General features: G+C 45.2%; 1 protein-coding gene across 4 annotated transcripts in view; it reads right to left on the minus strand.

Moving 5' to 3' along the window:
* Positions 1-18,416, minus strand: part of LOC144756332 (decapping and exoribonuclease protein-like) — a 123,329-nt gene that overhangs the window by 61,086 nt on the left and 43,827 nt on the right. For all 4 annotated transcript variants that reach the window (XM_078646050.1, XM_078646051.1, XM_078646049.1 and 1 more), the window contains exon 4: positions 16,601-16,811. In XM_078646050.1, the coding sequence (XP_078502176.1) occupies positions 16,601-16,811 (211 nt within the window). The remainder of the gene's footprint in view (positions 1-16,600; positions 16,812-18,416) is intronic.

Genomic DNA, 18,416 nt, shown 5'->3' on the forward strand with positions numbered 1-18,416 from the left:
CAATAAGAATGTAACTCCCATTATAGAGTCTTTGAAAGAATGGTTCTATTTCTGTTGCAGGTGCGCCTTGCTGGTGACATGAAAGGTTGTATGAATTCCCTTCACAGGCTCCATGCAAACTAATTCCGTTACACAGAAGTGTGCCACTTAGTGACATCGCACAATTGTTGCCACTTAGAAACACTTTGTCCTTTTTTACTGACACATGCATGTGAATAGGGCAGGTTCCATGTTGTTTTAAGGTACCCCTTTCCCAATTTCTCGTACATGCCAGCCTGTATATATTTTTGGCAGTATTGAAACCTGAAGGTTGAGATTGGAATATTTATTATCCCATGTATTATCCATTCACTGACAGGTCGTTCTGACATTGTCATTGGTAATCTTTCTAGTTTTTCAATGCTCAAGATTGTATAATCAGCACCCTTTTGTGCCATACCGATTTGTCTATCAGTAAGGTTAAAGATTTGGAATAGTGACGTTGTGTTGATTAAACGCCAAGGCACATAGCCTGAACGCAGATTTTGTAACGTCCAGCCAAGCTGTACAATAGAACGCAATTGAGACTGACCGTGTTGTAATAATAGTAAGTCTTGCGATAATATGTCGATTGCTGAAGACACAATGCTGTCCAAAGAAAAAATTCTGGAGGACAGAGTCATTAACCCATTGTCCACTACAGAAAGTGATTTTTCCAAATTAATACGGTCAATTTCCCGTATTCTCTCTGCTGTTTCAATTTGAGTAACCTTCCAGGCCTCATTGTATGCTGCATATACAGAGGCTGCTATGAAACGCTTTTGACGCTGTTTGCATGGTCCCAAAGTGAAATCACGCAAGTCAGCACCATCAGTAAGTAAAGTTAGGTGTTGCTTAATTTCTGCCAGTGTGGAAGTTTGTAGCCATTGAAGGCATAATTTGCCCACACTGTAGGTTGTTATTATCCCTGGGTGATGTCTTTGAGGATATCTAGGGTCTGGCCTAGGCCTTTACTGCTGTAGGTATTATTCCAATGCGCAGAGCCTATTGGGATGATAGGAACTACACTACATGTGGGGTTGTATGCTTGTTCTCCCCAAACGGAGGGTTGAGCATGTCTGTCTGTATAGATTACACAGGCGTAATTTCGTAAGGGCAGAATGTCGGCTGGCAGAGGGTATGTTTTTTCATATTCTAGATCTTCCATTTCTTCTAGTTCTGGATCAAAGTAGTAGTATACTTTGTCCGTTGTGATTGAATTCACCCATTGTAACCATTCTGGATCCAATGTTGTTGTTGGTAAATTACACGGTGTTGTTAATGCCTCAAAGGCTGATTCAGCTGTTCTGACTGTGATATGTCTACCGTCAGCTATGTCTTTTTCTGTAGCTATTGCGGTTTGAACTGCATGAACAATCTTTTCTTTGTTGCTGAATTTTTGTTCAGCTTCTGTGTACAAGTGTGATTTGAATGCAACTGGTACCTTTTCTCCCTCATTAGAGGTCAGGTATGTGAATCCGCATCTCCCTGGGATGACTCGAATCACAAGATTGCGTGTGTTATCACGTGTTTCTAATTTTGTTTTAATTAGCATGTCTGTTTGTAGGGATCTCAAAATTTCTGTGTGTATTTGAGTCCAATTGGATCTTTTAAAATCTGGTTTAATTAGATCATAAAGGGGTTTGACCCTTTCTGCGTAATTTGCAATGTATGTTCTTCCGAAATTTAGGAAGCCTAGAATTGACTGTAGGTTTTTTAGTGTTCTAGGTGCTTGGAGTACGGCACATTTCTCTAGGAAATTGTCAGCCAGGCTTTTGCCTTCACTTGATAATTCATATCCTAAGAACAGGACTGTCAGATGGGCATTTCTGGATTTTTTAAAGTTGAATTTGTAACCCTCTGCTGCGAACCCAAGTATTATGGTGTTCACTCTTTTCAAGTGAGTCTCCAAGTCATCATCTGTTAAGTAAATGTCATCGACATAAGATAATGCTTCATCATCATATAGTTGTAGTAATTCTGTTACTCTCGCTGAGAATACCCCCGGGCTGTTCTTGTACCCCTGGGCTAACCGACAGAATTGTTTTTGAGTGCCATTTACTGAGAATGCAGTTAAATATCTGCTCTCTGGTGCTATGTTTTGACAAAAGAATCCATTAGAGATGTCTAAGGTTGTTTTGTATTTTTTGCGCATTATGTTATTCATTAGTGCAGCACTGTGTGAGTTTTGCACTGCAAAAGTTTTGCAGCATGTGTTAAGGTGTCGGTAATCCAAAACTAGACGATATGAATTGTCTGGTTTGGAGACCGGAAACAAAGGGTTGTTCATTTGTGAGGTGCAAGTTTCAATCACCCCCTGGTATTCTAGCTGATCTAGTATTTCATTTACCTGTTTTTTAGCTTCTTGCTTAATTGGGTACTGCCTTTGTGCAGTAGGTTGTGATTTTAACTGGATTTTGTGAGGAGGGGAGTCCTCATCCCATCCTACATGATTTTTATATAAAGCAGGAGCTAGAGCTACTGCCCACTTTCTGGCAAGTGTGTATTTTTTATGAATTGGAATTTGATTTGAGAAGGCAGGCATAATTATTTCTTCGCCATGAGGACACCCCCTGACAAACTCTGGTGGCCAGTCTTTTACAGCTAGAAGGATATCATAGCCCTTGGAGAGATTATCCCAAAATAGTCCCCTTATTTTTCTAGTCTTATCTCCTTCTATACGTAATGTTATCTCGTATATCTTGTGAGGTTTGCTAACCCTGGTGTCTGCAGTTTCCACTTGAAGATATTCATTCGTGTCCACTGTCTCCAGATGATTCATAAGGACTTTGCGAGCTATGCTCACTTCTGCTGCGCTGTCTAGCATTGTCTGAGCCCATTCCCCGTTTTTCAGTTGTGTCCTCAGTATTCTCGGCATTGTTAACTACCTTGATACTGGCTACCTTCTTTTTTGGAAATTGTAATTTCTTTTTTAGCTGAGCAGGTTCCTTGTCTTTGGACTTGGCGTGCTCTTCTCTCTGTTCTGATCGTCCTCTTCTTTCCGATTTCTGCGAGGAATTCTGAAAAGATTGAGAGGGACGTGTATCAATATCTTGATATCTATCAGGTTTTTTAATATTATCCCCATTTCTAAGGTTATATCTTTTCCCAGAGGGGTCACTCTGGGGTGACCTGTGTCTTTGGTTCGGAGATTTTTCTCTTCGCCTAGGAGACCTCCCTCGGGACTGGAATTTCTTTTCTTTAGGATTGGATTGTTTGTTTCCATCCCAGTTCTTTTTTGGGGAATTATTATTAAAAAATATTTTTTTCTGGACTTTCTGTCAGTTGCGGTTTTACTGGTATTCCACCTAAACTGTCTCTACCTAGTTCCTCATAGGATTTTTCTATGATTCTGGCAATTTCAGCTGGTTGGTCTGCTATATCTGTCTCTTTTAACCTCTGGCGGATCGCCACGTTTGCTGCTTCACCTTTTATGTTGGCTAATAGTATAGCCGAGACCTGCTTGAAGTCTTTTAGTAATTTCATACCAAGAGTTAAAGCAGGTTCTGGACCATATTCGTCTTGAATTTGTTTTAGCACAACTGGTATCACCGAAATGGATGGAACACCGTGCGTTTTTGTGTAGATGGAAACAAAGACTGTACCCCAAGTGTCACAGTCCTCAATGTGTGGTGCGATTCCCATTGGAAGACAGATAGTCAGAATCCTGTGTTTTTCTAGCGGGGTGGTGTCAGGAAACACCGCCTCTATTTGGGTTATTTTCTGTGCCAACCAGAATGGTATTTGTTCCCGTTTAGCCGGTACTTTACCTAGGCAAGACTGTATGTTCTGTGGTGTAATTTTATTTGTGTTCCCCTGGTGAGGGGTCAGCTGTGGAAGTTTAATCGCTGGCTGTATTGTTGAAGTCCGCATTACATACTGTACTAATTGTCTATGAATGTTTATTAATTGTTTTAGCTGTGTTAACAGCTCTGCTACAGACATCCCATTGATGTCTGGATGTGGTGTGTATCCGGCTAGGACCGGCCACGTTGCTCCTGGTCTGCCTAAAGGACCGAGCCTGGTGATGTGATTATTGTGTTTTAGGGCGACATCAAATAAGAGCAAATGCTCTTGAAATTTGAGTGGTACTTCCACCTCCTCGAAAGGAGTGTACTCATTAGGAGGTTCCTCTATTTTGTAATAGTGGAAGTACTTTGTTACAGCATTTGCTGCCGGAAAATGTATCCATGAATAATATACCTCCGTCTGCCGATATTCGTGTGCCTCAATTACGAATATGACTGTGCCACCTCTAGGTGTCAGTCCATTTTCTATAAGTTTCAGGGTTATAGATCTCCTTTTGATGACCGGGATGAGTATTATATCCCCGTCCGCATCTAGTGCTGCAGCATCAGCCGCTGCGAGTTCAGCTGCTAATCTAACTGCCTCTCTTTCTTCTTCATTGTCTGACATTTTACTGTCCTGAAGGTTATTTTGTTTGTTTGCAGATCAGGTTTCTTATGGAAACAAAGATTAGATGCACAATATTTTGGAACAGTGTATCCTTCAACGTTGACTATACCAAGAACCATACATAGGAGTTCCCTCCTGCGAGGTTTTGGAGGATATTACCTTTCACCCACTCCAGACGTCTTTGGAGTATTGTGGGAAAAGGGGTCTGAGTGAGAAAGCACGACTGAGTTACTCTAAATGTCTTACGTTAGTTTTATCGCCCTTTCCAAACGCGTTGGGCGCCATGTAGTGTAGTTCCTATCATCCCAATAGGCTCTGCGCATTGGAATAATACCTACAGCAGTAAAGGCCTAGGCCAGACGTTAACTAGGTCTACTACTGTCGATACTAGACTTAAAGTTTTGGGTTTGCCAGCTTAGCTCAGAGTTCACTAGAAACTTTCTCGAATGTTCAGGAAAGAATTAACTCCCCTGATTAGACAAGAAGGGATTTAGTTTCTGACAACCATAGAACATGACAACTTTGCTCTCCCCTAATCAAGAGTAAATCTCGAGAGTCGTGTGAACAAAAGGCAATTTATTTTACTCAGTCAGTACGTGCATTCTTAGTCTCATCAGAATGTAGAGAAAAGGAAGAGACGGGCGTGTTCAATAAAAAGGTGTTATTTATTGATCAGTCTCTTTTCTCATACAAGAGAAATGGATCGATATTATTGCAATACTTATAGCTAAGTAAAGTGCATACATTAAAAGCAATAGTATAAAATAATACTGTAAAAACATTGATATGGTTTCTAAGCCATAAGATGTTTTAAAATGATTAAAATATATTACATACACATATACATTTGACTAAACGTACTCAACTGGTGTTTCTAGATACGCCTACCCCGTGTACCTGACCTAAGTCTAATACGTGGGCGGGAATAGAAAGTTACAGTTTAAGTTAAGTTTGTTTTTGCCAAGTGAATAACTAAAGAATTCTCTGTGAGGGGTTATTCAGTTCTGTACCTGGAAGTTAGGATGAATGAGGAATGGTATCTCTCTCTCTGGTCTCGATATTCCAGGCTGCCTGCGAGGGCTACCCAGAAACGCCGGTGCTGGATTTCTCGGCAGGAGAAAGCAGCGCGTCTCTCAGCGCGTCAGGAAGGCGGGGCTGCTGCCAGCAGGGTTTGCTCTGCTCTTGGCTTCGGCAAGTATGGCTGCTCCGTCTCGTCACCACGCGTGTGTTTGCATAGGGCAAGATCGGTAATATTTATACCTTTAAGGTGCCGAGATTGACGTAAGGATGGACATAGATACGTCAATAAAGATGTCATACGACTTGCTCGTTAGCACATTCTTTTACTAAAGTTCTCGGTGAAATCAAAACAATGGCCGCAGGGTTTTGCCCAGGTTGTCATAGGTTTGATTTGTTATGAGAACTCCGTATGCCTTATCAGGGACTGGAGGAATATCGCTTGTCTAATTAGATCGCAAGCGTTATGACCTAATCAGATAACACATTCCTGTGCCGTAGTGTGACTGCGTCAGATAACGGTATCTGCATCATGGGGGTTTTCTGCCTCATGGGCTGACTGCTAGTTAACTTGTTGGTTTGTTTAACTAGAATAGGGTCAGGAATAGGGGGATCGATTCAGGACCTATAGGAATACATGACACACCTTCCTGTGACAGGAAACTTATTGTTCTACCTTCCCCTGCTCGAGCTCAGCTCAGCAGCTGAAGGTTAGAACAATATCTGTTGGCGGCAGCACTAGCTTGCTAGCAGACCCTGAATGGCTATCACCAGGAGTACAGGGGGCTCCTCTAAGCAGACCCCCAGTACATGGGATCATACCTCCAACACCAGAATCCTTGTTGGGTTAGCGTCCAACATTTTTGATACCAAATATGACCTGGTTCGACACAGCCATTATATAGTTAGGCATCTCATAATGATGGATATTCCCTATTTGTCTTAAAATGGCTGCCACTCTTACAAAGCAGGTGACCGTCCTGCTTACCACAGACACGGCCGCTCCTCCACGCTGCTCCCGACCTGCCTCCCCTTACAACCTGGTATCGTTGTTCTCCCCAGCTGCTTGCACTCGCCGCTACCATTATTTCACATCGCTCTACAGGACCGCTTATTTGCATACAGCGCTGCTATTGATTTATTTATTTAATCATCTCGCATTGTAGGAGCGCTCTATTTGTTTACACCGCTACTAGCAATCTAACTATCCCGCATTACTGGACCGCCTGAACTGCAATCATCGCTGCTAATCACTTAATCATCTCTGACTGCACGCTTTCATTGCAAACATCGATATTACTCATCTAGGCTACTCGCATTGCAAGACTGTTATCTTTGTAATTTATGTGCCTTAGAACGCAGAATCACCTCGCCTGCTACGTAGTTGCTGAGATAATTGTGCCATCGCTGTGTTGCCTTGAATGATTTTTATTTCGTGTCCTCTGCACACTTTGAATAACTTTGCCTGCTTGCTCCGTCCCGCCGGCCATTTTGTGTTGATATTATTGTTGTCGCCCTGCCCGAGTCTCTGCCCCGCTCCCGCCTTCCCAGCTGACCCTCCCTCGCCCCTCCACTCCCACTACCCACTTATGACAGATGCATTGGCGCGCAGCGGTCACGCCGAAGGTGCGCCAAAGGTAAGCCCGTCTACGCCCGTCCGCGCCTGGACTGCGCCCAGCGCCAGACCCCCTGGTCCCCGCCGCTCCCAACCCTCTAGAGTCACATATGATGCCGCTACTCTCCTCGCCCTCAACCCCGGACGCACCCCACTATGCTGCGAAGCTTCCCCAGGACGTACCCACGGCCCATTCGCCTGCCTCTCCTGCAAGTTCAACTGCTTCAGGACCCTCACCAAACCCACTTCCTCCACACACAGCTCCGAACTCAACAGCCTGAAATGCATCCTACTGAACACCCGCTCGGTCCACAGACATGCAACAGAACTCTGGGACCTAATCGACACTGCGTCACCTGACATCGCCTTCCTTACTGAAACATGGATGAACGCATCTTCTGCCCCTGACATCGCCATAGCCATACCGGACACTTACAAGATCATTCGAAAAGACCGCACCAATCAAACTGGAGGAGGCATCGCCATCGTCCATAGAAACACCATCAAAATCACAACCAGCTCTGACGACAATCTTGCAACCGCCGAACATCTCCACTTTCAGAACCACACCGACCCCAGGACCACCCTTAGAGGCACCCTCATTTACAGGCCTCCAGGCACCCGATCTCGATTCAGCGACGACATCACAGACTTCGTCAGCCCGCACGCCCTCGCCTCCGAGAACTACATTCTTCTAGGAGACCTCAACTACCACCTTGAAAACATACTCGACAACAACACCACCACCCTTCTGGACAACTTGTCCAATCTCGGACTCAAACAACTTGTTGACACCCCCACTCACACAGCCGGACACACGCTCGACCCTATCTTCACCTCCAGCAAGCACATCTCCTTCGATCGCACTACAGCTCTCCACTGGACGGATCACAGCTGTGTTCACTTCAGCTACAAAACCACCCTAACCCACAACCGTCCAAAACCCATTCCCCGGAGAAAATGGAATAAAATCACCACCGACCAACTCCTCACATCACTCAACCAAAACCCTCCCACCCTAGCAACGGACCCAGACCAAGCGGCCACCAACCTCAGGCAATGGATTACCCACAGTGCGGACGAACTAGCACCCCTGAAAAAACACCAGTTGAAATCATCCAGAAAAAAGGCTCCCTGGTTCAATGATGACCTTAAAAAATCCAAGAAGACATGCCGCACCCTGGAGAAGATTTGGAGAAAAGAACCAACCCCAGACAACATGGCCTCCCTCAAGACAGCCACCCGCAAACACCACCAACTGATTCGTTCCGCCAAGAAATCAGCATTCAAGGACCGTCTCGACAACAATTCTCATAACAGCAAGGAACTCTTCAATATCATCAAAGAATTCACCAACCCTTCCGCAGCATCCAACGACATCACTAACTCCCAAGACCTCTGCGATGCGCTATCCTCCTTCTTCTACAACAAAATTGCCGACATCCACAACAGCTTCAAGAATACTCCAAGTGACCAACCCGCCCCACCCCCTTCAGATCCCACCCCTCCAACTAACAACCTCAGCTCCTGGAACCCAATCACCATTGAAGACACCATTCGCCTCATGAACTCAATCCACTCTGGCTCGCCTTCTGACCCCTGTCCCCACTACATCTTCAACAAAGCTGACTCCATCATCGCTCCCCAACTCCGCGATGTCATCAACTGCTCTTTCAACTCTGCCACCTTTCCAGAAATCTGGAAACACGCCGAACTCAGCGCCCTTCTGAAAAAACCCACAGCAGACCCCTCAGAACTGAAAAACTACCGACCCATATCCCTCCTCCCTTTCCCGGCCAAAGTCATCGAGAAAGCCGTCAACAGCCAACTCGCCGCCTTCCTTGAATCCAACAACTCCCTGGATCCCTCACAGAACGGCTTTCGAGCCAAACACAGCACCGAAACCGCCCTCATTGCGGCGACCGACGACATCCGAGCACTCCTACACAACGGAGAAACAGTGGCCCTCATTCTACTCGACCTCTCCGCCGCCTTCGACACTGTCTGTCACAGCACCCTCATACAACGCCTCAACAACATCGGCATACAAGGAAAAGCCTTGGACTGGATCATCTCTTTCCTAGCTGGGAGAACCCAGAGAGTCCGACTCCCCCCATTCTACTCAGAGCCCACCGAAGTCATCTGCGGCGTACCTCAAGGTTCCTCACTCAGTCCCACCCTCTTCAACGTCTACATGAGTCCTCTCGTCTCCATCGCACGTCAACACAACCTCAACATCATCTCCTACGCCGACGACACCCAGCTAATCCTTTCCCTCACCAAAGACCCCAACACCGCCAAAACCAATCTTCACGAAGGTATGAAAGAAGTAGCCGAATGGATGAAACAGAGCCGCCTAAAACTCAACTCAGACAAAACGGAGGTGCTCATCCTAGGATCCTCCCCCTCAGCTTGGGACGACTCTTGGTGGCCTTCCGCTTTGGGATCAGCACCCACACCCACAGACCATGCACGTAACCTTGGCTTCATTCTAGACTCCTCTCTCTCTATGTCCAGACAAGTCAACGCCGTATCGTCCTCCTGCTTCAACGTCCTTCGCATTCTCAAAAGATCTTCCGCTGGATCCCCCTCGAGACAAGAAAGACTGTCACCCATGCACTGGTCACGAGTCAACTAGACTATGGCAACACACTTTACGCCGGAATTACAACAAAATTGCAGAAAAAGCTCCAGCGTATCCAAAACGCGTCAGCGAGACTCATATTAGACATCCCGCGCCAAGAGCACATCACCGGACACCTAAAAAACCTCCACTGGCTTCCCGTCAACAAGAGAATTACTTTCCGCCTTCTTACCCACGCACACAAGGCCCTTTATAATCGGGGACCCGAATGCCTCAACACCTGACTGTCCTTCTACATTCCCACCCGCCAACTAAGATCATCCAATCAAGCCCTCGCCGCAGTCCCGCGCATCCGAAAAGCCACCATGGGTGGCAGATCATTCTCCTTCCTGGCTGCCAAGACCTGGAACTCACTCCCCACCCACCTCCGCCTTACTCAGAAGCACATCTCCTTCAGAAAAGAACTGAAAACCTGGCTATTCGACAAATAGTGAACCCCTCCCTCTAGCGCCTTGAGACCCTCTGGGTGAGTAGTGCGCTATATAAATGCCCGAACTTGAACTTGAACAAAGCTTGGAGGTTTATAGGGGTGTCCTGCTGATGCAGAGGCACTCTCACACTTCTAACCAAGCACCCTGCCCTCGGATTGAAGGGTCTACCATAGGGGTGACTTACAGGTTTTAAGTGCAGTGACCTCCGATATAAGAAAACTCATATCTGTTGTGAGAGGTGTGAGCACCATCTCACAGAGGCTGTCATGGCAGACCTGTAGTCAGACTTTAAGTGGACTGCCATGGGTGGCACAATACATGCTGCAGCCCACAGGAGACCCCTGTTGTACCTATACCCTGGGTACCTTAGTACCATATACTAGGAACATATAAGGGTACACCAGTAACCAACTGTGGAGGTACCAAAATACTTCCAAAGCCATTTTGATAAAGAGATCTCAGATCCTGGGGTCCTGGTTAGCAGGGCCCCAGCAACAACAGTCAAAACATACTGACACCAGGCAAAAGTGGGGGTAATCATGAAATAAATATCCTACTTTCTTCATATTCTTGGGTTTGTCCCGCTCCTGGACTATTTCTTTTTTCCCTTCTCTTTTGATGGGATGAGTTTAAAAAAAAAAATCATTTGTGATTTTCAATGCCGTGGGAGTGTACCACGTTGAATTGCTGTTGCAATGGCTGTTTGGCTCTGCACTCCAGAGATCTTTGGCTACAAGAGGCTCCCGCCTCGGGCACCTCATCCGTCGAACATAAGTGTCTTCCCTGCATTGTGGGCCTTTATCTTTGGTAAGCTGCCTGAAGTCCGCTTGCGACTCCTGTGCCTTCGGCCTTTGGGTCCTCTCGAAGGTCTCCTTCTGCTTTGGTGGGCTCCCCTGCTTGCTCTGGGCCTGCTCTAACTCTTCTGCAAGTAGTGAGTCCCTTGGACCTTGCTGGTCCCAACAATTGCATCTTTTCATCTTCCATGCCAGTTGCGGCTACTAAGAATTGTTGGTGCTCCTGTCGGACAGCGCCCACCTGGACACTGGCATCCTACATGGGATAATTAGAGCACGGCTCCTGATCTTCCCCAGCACCGCCTGGTCCCCACAGCTGCAGTGACATGGTCATCGTCAACTCTGCTGAAGTTCATGCCAAGGGTGGGCATTGTGCTTCCGTGCCTCCTGGTCACCTCCGAGTGGCATAGACGCTGTCCCCTCATCTTGCAAGTTCTCCTCTTCACGAATCCACCCTTGAATTCCACAGGACTTCTTCACAGACTTTTGCAGAGGCTTATCTTTCAGAGTCGCCCACTGTTGTCTATGAGAGGTTCTGACGTCACTTCATCCCTAATGACCTGGCTTCCCTGGTGCAGGTAACCTGGTTCTTGGGGCATCCACGGGTGGGGTGGCTCTCCAACCTTCTGTACTCCAAAGGGTTTCTTCCGGTCCTCTGGGGAGGGTCCATTTTCTTTAAAACTGCAACTATGTCTACTACATTGACATCTATTGGACATGTGGCTGTGTTTTCACTCTGCACACAGCCTCTTTGGGGTTCCTGGGTACTTACCTTGGATGGCTCCGGGTTCTCCAAGCTCTTCTAAGTCCTTGGTACAAATCCTGTTCTCCTTTGCAGTTTGCATTCCACTTATTTAGCATATGGTTTGGTCTCCCCCTGGAGACCAGTATATATTTGTACTACTTACCGGATTTCTTTGAAGTATTCTTATGTGTATTGTTGATCTCTCCAGACAGGAGATATACCAAGTGACAGTGATTGTGTTGTGTAATAAATAGACTTATTTTTCATAAACATTGTGTGGTTCTTTCTCACCTAATTTACACTCTTGATTAAATGTGGTAAAACAAGCTGCTTTAAACCCTTTCAAGATAAACCTGAGGGCTGCTCTCCACAGCTATCCCTCTGGGAGCTTTTAAGGGTATCAACTCCACTAAAATCACCATAAGGGATGCCTGGATTCATGCAAAGTGCATCACTCCTTTAAGAGTGCACCATATACTAAGACAGCTCCTACACTATCCAATCATGAGCAACCGTCCGAGCCAACATCCAATCTATGAGTCTATGACAGACAGCTAAAGCTCTCTGTAGCAAGAGAGCAAGAAAAGAAACGTTACCACTGACAAGCAAAAAGGTTAGTTATTACTAGGAAAAGACTAATGTATTTCTGCAATAAAAGGGAACAAAGAAAGGGGCTTCTAGTCTGTGATGTATTTCAGTAGTCTTCATCTCAAGAAGGGTTTAGAAGGGGTTAACATCATACACTGAGCCAAAAAGAAAAAATAATACATAGTCGTCTGGCTCTTAGCTATAAATTAAAGCAGCATGGTTCTGTGAATTTACCATGAACTTTTTACAATAGTTTTACTCTGTCTTTCAGATTTACATCAAGTTTAAGACAGATATATTTAGCTGGAGAAAACAACAGAACAGATACCTTTTTTACCTCATCATCTTCTTCAGTCTTATTAGTGACGTCTTCTCAGTGAGGTCAACAGTCCCTTCGGGTATCATCATAAAACAATAGCCAATAAATAATTGACCTAACAAAGCGCATTCCCCCATCCAATTAGAACCAGAAGAAACCACATCGACAAAGCACAACTTAACAGGTAAATCCACAATGCAGTAGAACAGAAAATGGTTCCATGCTTCCCCATATGATGCAATAGTCTAACCCAGGTACTCCTAGTTTCTCAGCTTACTGCTTCATAATTAACCTGTCGCCAGATCTACTCCCTCAGATTTAACGTGTTAGTCCGCTTCACTGCTTCTGAGAGAACCAGTCACCCAGCCCGGCTGCTTCAAAATGAACTGAACCTGTCACCCTGCTCTGCGGCTTCAGAAGAACCCTGAACCTGTCACCCAGCTCTGCTGCTTCAGTATTAATCTGTGATGAACCAATGGGCTTTTTTTCTTTACCATTCAACATAGCTGACAACCATTTTAGAAAAGCAAAATAAAAACACCAAATATGTGCGCGAGCGCATTGTATATAGCGAGCAGCCCTGTAGCATTTAGCAGCCTCCACTACCTTGAAATGGAAAAAAAGGGGGAGAGGGACAGAGATGGGTGGGGAGCACCATGGAGAAACAGATGGGCAGAGGTGCAGGGGATTGAGGGATGAGAACCTAGGGAGAGAAGCTGTGTGTAACGAACCTTACACGAATGCAGATTTATGATTCAATTAGAAAACCACCATCACATGCCCAGGAGACTGAGATCCCTTTGCCCTCCTTTCCTCGCTCTTCCAACATTCTGGAATAACACCCCCTCTAGATTCCAAACTACACCAACAGGAGTACATTAAAATAAGGTGCCCTGCTAGGAACAATTATAATGAGGTAATACATAACAACACTGGGGCAGTCCACATAATAAAATACAAAAAAAACAATAAAAAAAGTAACCAATATGTGCAAGGAGAGATTTTTTAGTTAATTCCACGCCTTACCACGGGCTGATGTCAGTGCTGATGGGCAACATCTAAAGCGAATACTTGGAGCTATCTGAAAGAGAGTCAATAGCTTAAGGTGGCTGCCTAACTGAAGAGAGAGGGGGGAGGGGTAGGGAGGAAGAGCGAGCTCGAGAAAATGGGTGTAAGGAGCTCACACCAAAACTGCCTGTTGCCAGACCTAAAACACTAACCTGGTAACACCGCCCCTGAGGCAGTATTACGCATGAACATGTTTTAAACAAACAGAAAACAACTTGCAAACCTTCAGGAGATAAGGTTTCCCAGGCCCTCTTGCTGACCTAGAACTGGGTGAGGCAGAAAGATAACAAGGGCTCACCGAAAAGGAGAAGTAGGAGCGTTAACACAGGTGCCAAATATGTATCGGGTACAGTCCAGGAGTGGGAGGAATATACATTAAGACCTGTAACATGGGTGCCACAGGTGTATCAGATACAGTTCAAGGGTGGAGCCACATACACCAAGAGATGTAACACAGGTGCCACAGGTGTATTGGGTATGGTTGAGGAGCAGAGACACATACTCAAGAACTGTAACACTGGTGCCACAGGTGTATCGGGTACAGTTCAAAAGTGCAGGAACATACACCAAGAACTGTAACACCAGTGCCACAGGTGTATCGGGTACGGCTGAGGAGCAGAGACACATACATTAAGAGCTGTAACACAGGTGTACTAGGTACAGTTAAGAAGTGGAGGCACATACAACATGAGCTGTAACATGGATTTTACAGGGGTATCGGGTAGTTGAGGAGCATATGCATATACATAAAATAACATGTGTATTTGTAAAGCGCACATTCACCCAGAAGGGTATCTTGGCGCTGAATAAAATATGTTTATTGTTACCCAACTCAATGGTACTCATTTTATTGACATCAGAAGGATGAAAGGCTGAGTAAACCTGCCAGGATATGAACCTGTGACCATGAGGTCAAACACAGGCCCCTACAGTGGACACATCAGTCAACTAAATCAGCAGACCCGAATTACAAGAGCTGTAACACGGGTGCCACAGCTGCATCAGAATAGTTTAGAAGTAGTAGTGCAGAATTGTTCTTATATGTTCCTAGTTTAGCCTGGAACTAATGTGGCGTATACTTCAAAAAGGGACTTGCACCAGAGGGCATCTTGTTATTACAGTTACAGGTTGTCACTTCCACAACCCCATAGCCACCTGTCTTTTTGCCCTAAGTAGCATCAGGGTGGCAATTTGCATTATTGGTTTAGGAACAACAGACGTATATCAAAGTAACACACCTAAAGGGGCTACACCACCTGCATAATATCTACGTACAAGGTTCATCCCATACGTCATCCTCAAATCCAACAATGGCTAATACAAGAAACAAAGGAATCCTAGATACTTTCTGTATAAATACAGCACATCTTACTAGTGTTAGCGAGAGGAGACCGAGACTTCCCAGCCAACACACTGACCAGAGACGCTGAGTCTCCTGCATCCAGATGTTCCAGCTGACAGTGGTCTGACACTTTCCTCCCGGGGTGTCCAACTCAAGACCAGGACGGGGTCCCATAATCTCTCACTTCAGGTAATGGGGTTAGACTAAAACCTAGAGGGATTCTTGGCTTCACACCTACTCACATGCTAAGTACACTTAGGTACATTTAGACAGGCATCGTAGGAGTATGTGCTTTCTTTTTTATCATGCATTTTATATTCATGTATGTATTCTTGATTATTGCACGATGGTAGAACTGTTCTATCCTTTAATATTCACTGTACTGCTTATCATATATATCTGCTACTGTCTAACGGTTGTTGTAGCACATCTATTTTACGCTAGAAGAACAACTGTGCAATAAAGTATTATCGTAACACGCCCGACTGTTTCTTCTGGGTAAACTCTCTGAGACCGAATAAGTGAGCACGAGTGACTGAGTGAAAGGTAGTACATTGTTTCCACAATTCTGAGGGATCAGGGTTGTCATGTTCTAAGGTTGCCAGAAACTATTCTCTCCCAGATAAGAGGAGATTCTAGTGGCACTGTGAGCTAGCTAATGCAAACAGGTTAACATTCTCGGTGGGGGTGCTCGGAATCAGTCTGCCACCAAACCCACAGTTTATGTTATCCAAACGTGCAGATCCTGTATGGGTAATATAGGAACTACATGACAAGGGATCTTAACACCACCTAGAACCCCCATGCTTCAAGCTGATCACCAAAACAGAGACCATCAAGCACCTCTCAGAACCACCTCAAGGAGAACATTATTCAGTAATATCACCAAAAGAAGACTTACCCTAAAACACCACCAAGAAATCTCCATAATAAGAGCATTCTACCACAGTATTGCCAAAGAGGCTATATTAAATTTAAAAGGAGCTTTCTACCAGAGGATCACCAAACAAAAGAGCAAGAGAAAGAGCCCGAAGCCACAGAGAAGCTTCAATAAAGAAAGCATTCTACCACAAGCCCACCATGGAGGTTCGGGAGAGGGAGCCTTAGGATACAGACAGCGAGAGACAGAGAGACACACACAAAGAAAAGAAGACCCTACCACCACCCAAACCCCACCATTATCAGAGCACTTCACCATAAAATCAACAAAGGAGAGAGACCTTAACAACACCCAGAAACCACCATTAGAGCATCCTACCTCAGGATCACCAATGAGGTAAGACCCAAACACCACCCAGAAACCTGCATAGTGAGAGCAACTACCACAAGATCACCAAAGAACAGAGACCCTACGACCAACTAGAAACCATGAGAGAAACCTACCACAAGCTCACAGAGGGAAAGAGACCCTAGAAGCACACCAAAACCCCAAAAATTAGATCATTCTACGAGAGGATCCTCAAAGAGACTCAAAACACACTTGCACATCTGACTAATATTTTGTATTGTGCTAGCCCGCTGCCTTACAAGCCCACATACATATAAGTGAGCAATAGTCAGGTGTGGCATGCATCCTTTCTACACAAATAAATAGGAATCTGACCTTGAAACGTTCCCAGGCTCTCCTCGCAGCGGGGAGGTTTTCAGTTCCACGTAACAGGCAGGAGCCTTCAGGTGTCGGACTAAGGGGTCCTCCGAGTCCACCTCGGCACACAGGAGCAGAGAGTGGCTCTTTAGAGATGCTTTCACAAGAGAGTAAAATGACTCATTGATGTCCAGCACTTGTGATGGGTTTGGAGCTTGGCCTGGCCCATCTGAAAGAAGAGAATAACACAAGCTTGAAGGATATTGCTGCCATTTTATACAGTTTATCCTACATTAGTATGATTATATTTGGTAAGGCACAGTGGTAGAAATATTGCACTCTACCTTAGAAAGTTAGACAGAACAAAAAGTACGATAGATGTTTTGGAGATCTTTGGATTTTCTATGTCCTTTTCTTCAGAGAGTTCATCAATTCTCAGGACACCAATTTCTCTTTGGAGCTTACCTCAATGATTTTTTAAGACTCACCTAGGCAGTGTTTGCGCGGTCTCTTCAAGACATGCTGTATTCAGGATATGAGCATTAAGCTCCGCCCATGTTCCGTCCATCTTTACAATTGGCTCCTCTTCCTGTCCTTTGTAAATGATGGTTTATTATTTGTCTATAGGCTTAGTAGCCCCTCCCTAGATCCTCCCTCCCTCATGTTGTTACCACCCATAAGGAACACCCCATATAACATGCGTCCTTACTCCGTAGTTTTTATTAGCCATTAGAGAGAACAATTTACTTAATGAATGGCTTGCAGAAACAGGCATGGCATGTTGTGTGAGCGCATAGCAATGGTGGCTGCTTCTTTAATATCCAGCCTGACACAGCACTGCCTCTTGAAAGCAGGCTTTAGCCCTTGTTTTTTTTTTGGTTTTTTAGCGCACCATACGCTTTTAGTTTTACAATAGCAGCCGCACACACCAGTGTCAGGACGCTGCCCGTGAGGAATAATGGCGGCTGCTTCTTGTTTATATTTTCTGCACGCCATGAGTACTTTTGGTTTAATTTTTTTTCAGAACGCATTAATGCACTTTCATTTTTATAATGGCGGTCGCACACCACTAAAGGGATGCTGCCCTTGAATAATAATTGCGTCCGCTTTCATTTTCAGCGCGACATGCACGCTTTCAATTTTATTTGTTTGTTTTTTTCAGCGCACCATGCGTGCTTTCGTTTTTATAATAGCGACCCATGTTATTCATTCAGTTTGATTTCTCCACATCTGTGTTATACAGCACGGCTGATTTGGAAAGTGTTATGGATTTTTGCCCTGCGGCCATTCACCGCAAAATGTTTGAAATTACTTCCCCCCCCTTAAACCAGATGAAGCTAGAATGACAACTTTCCCATCAAGGGAAATTACAGTTCCTATGTGCTTTTCAGAAATCATTTGCTTCCGAAATTTATCAGCTCATTTATATTCATTACAGAGAGTGCTGAATTCTTATTTTACGCGTCTACAGAAAAAAAAAATGAAAAATTATCCAAGGCGATTAACCTTTCTGGTTTGGCAGATGCCCAATATGTTGCAAGATACTAGCCTTTCTGCTTATTTATTTTTTATACTAAAGCTATTTTTTTCACATACTTGAAAAGATGCCATGAATAAATGGTGAAGGGGGCGTGGCTTGGACGCCGATCGGGATGGCGGCGTGAGCTCGTAGCTCCGCGCAGGATCCCGCTAATTCTCCTGTTTTCGGAACCCTGGGCGGCCCGGAGACGACTCTCCTGCCCTCTGAAGTGTGAGGGGACAGCTGGGTGCACTTGATGAACTGCTGGGGGACTGCCGCCCCCGAGGAGACCGTGCTGAAGCAGCGGCTGAGGTG

The sequence above is a fragment of the Lissotriton helveticus genome, chromosome 5_1, assembly GCF_964261635.1.
Source record: "Lissotriton helveticus chromosome 5_1, aLisHel1.1, whole genome shotgun sequence".
Taxonomy (NCBI): Eukaryota; Metazoa; Chordata; class Amphibia; order Caudata; family Salamandridae; genus Lissotriton; species Lissotriton helveticus.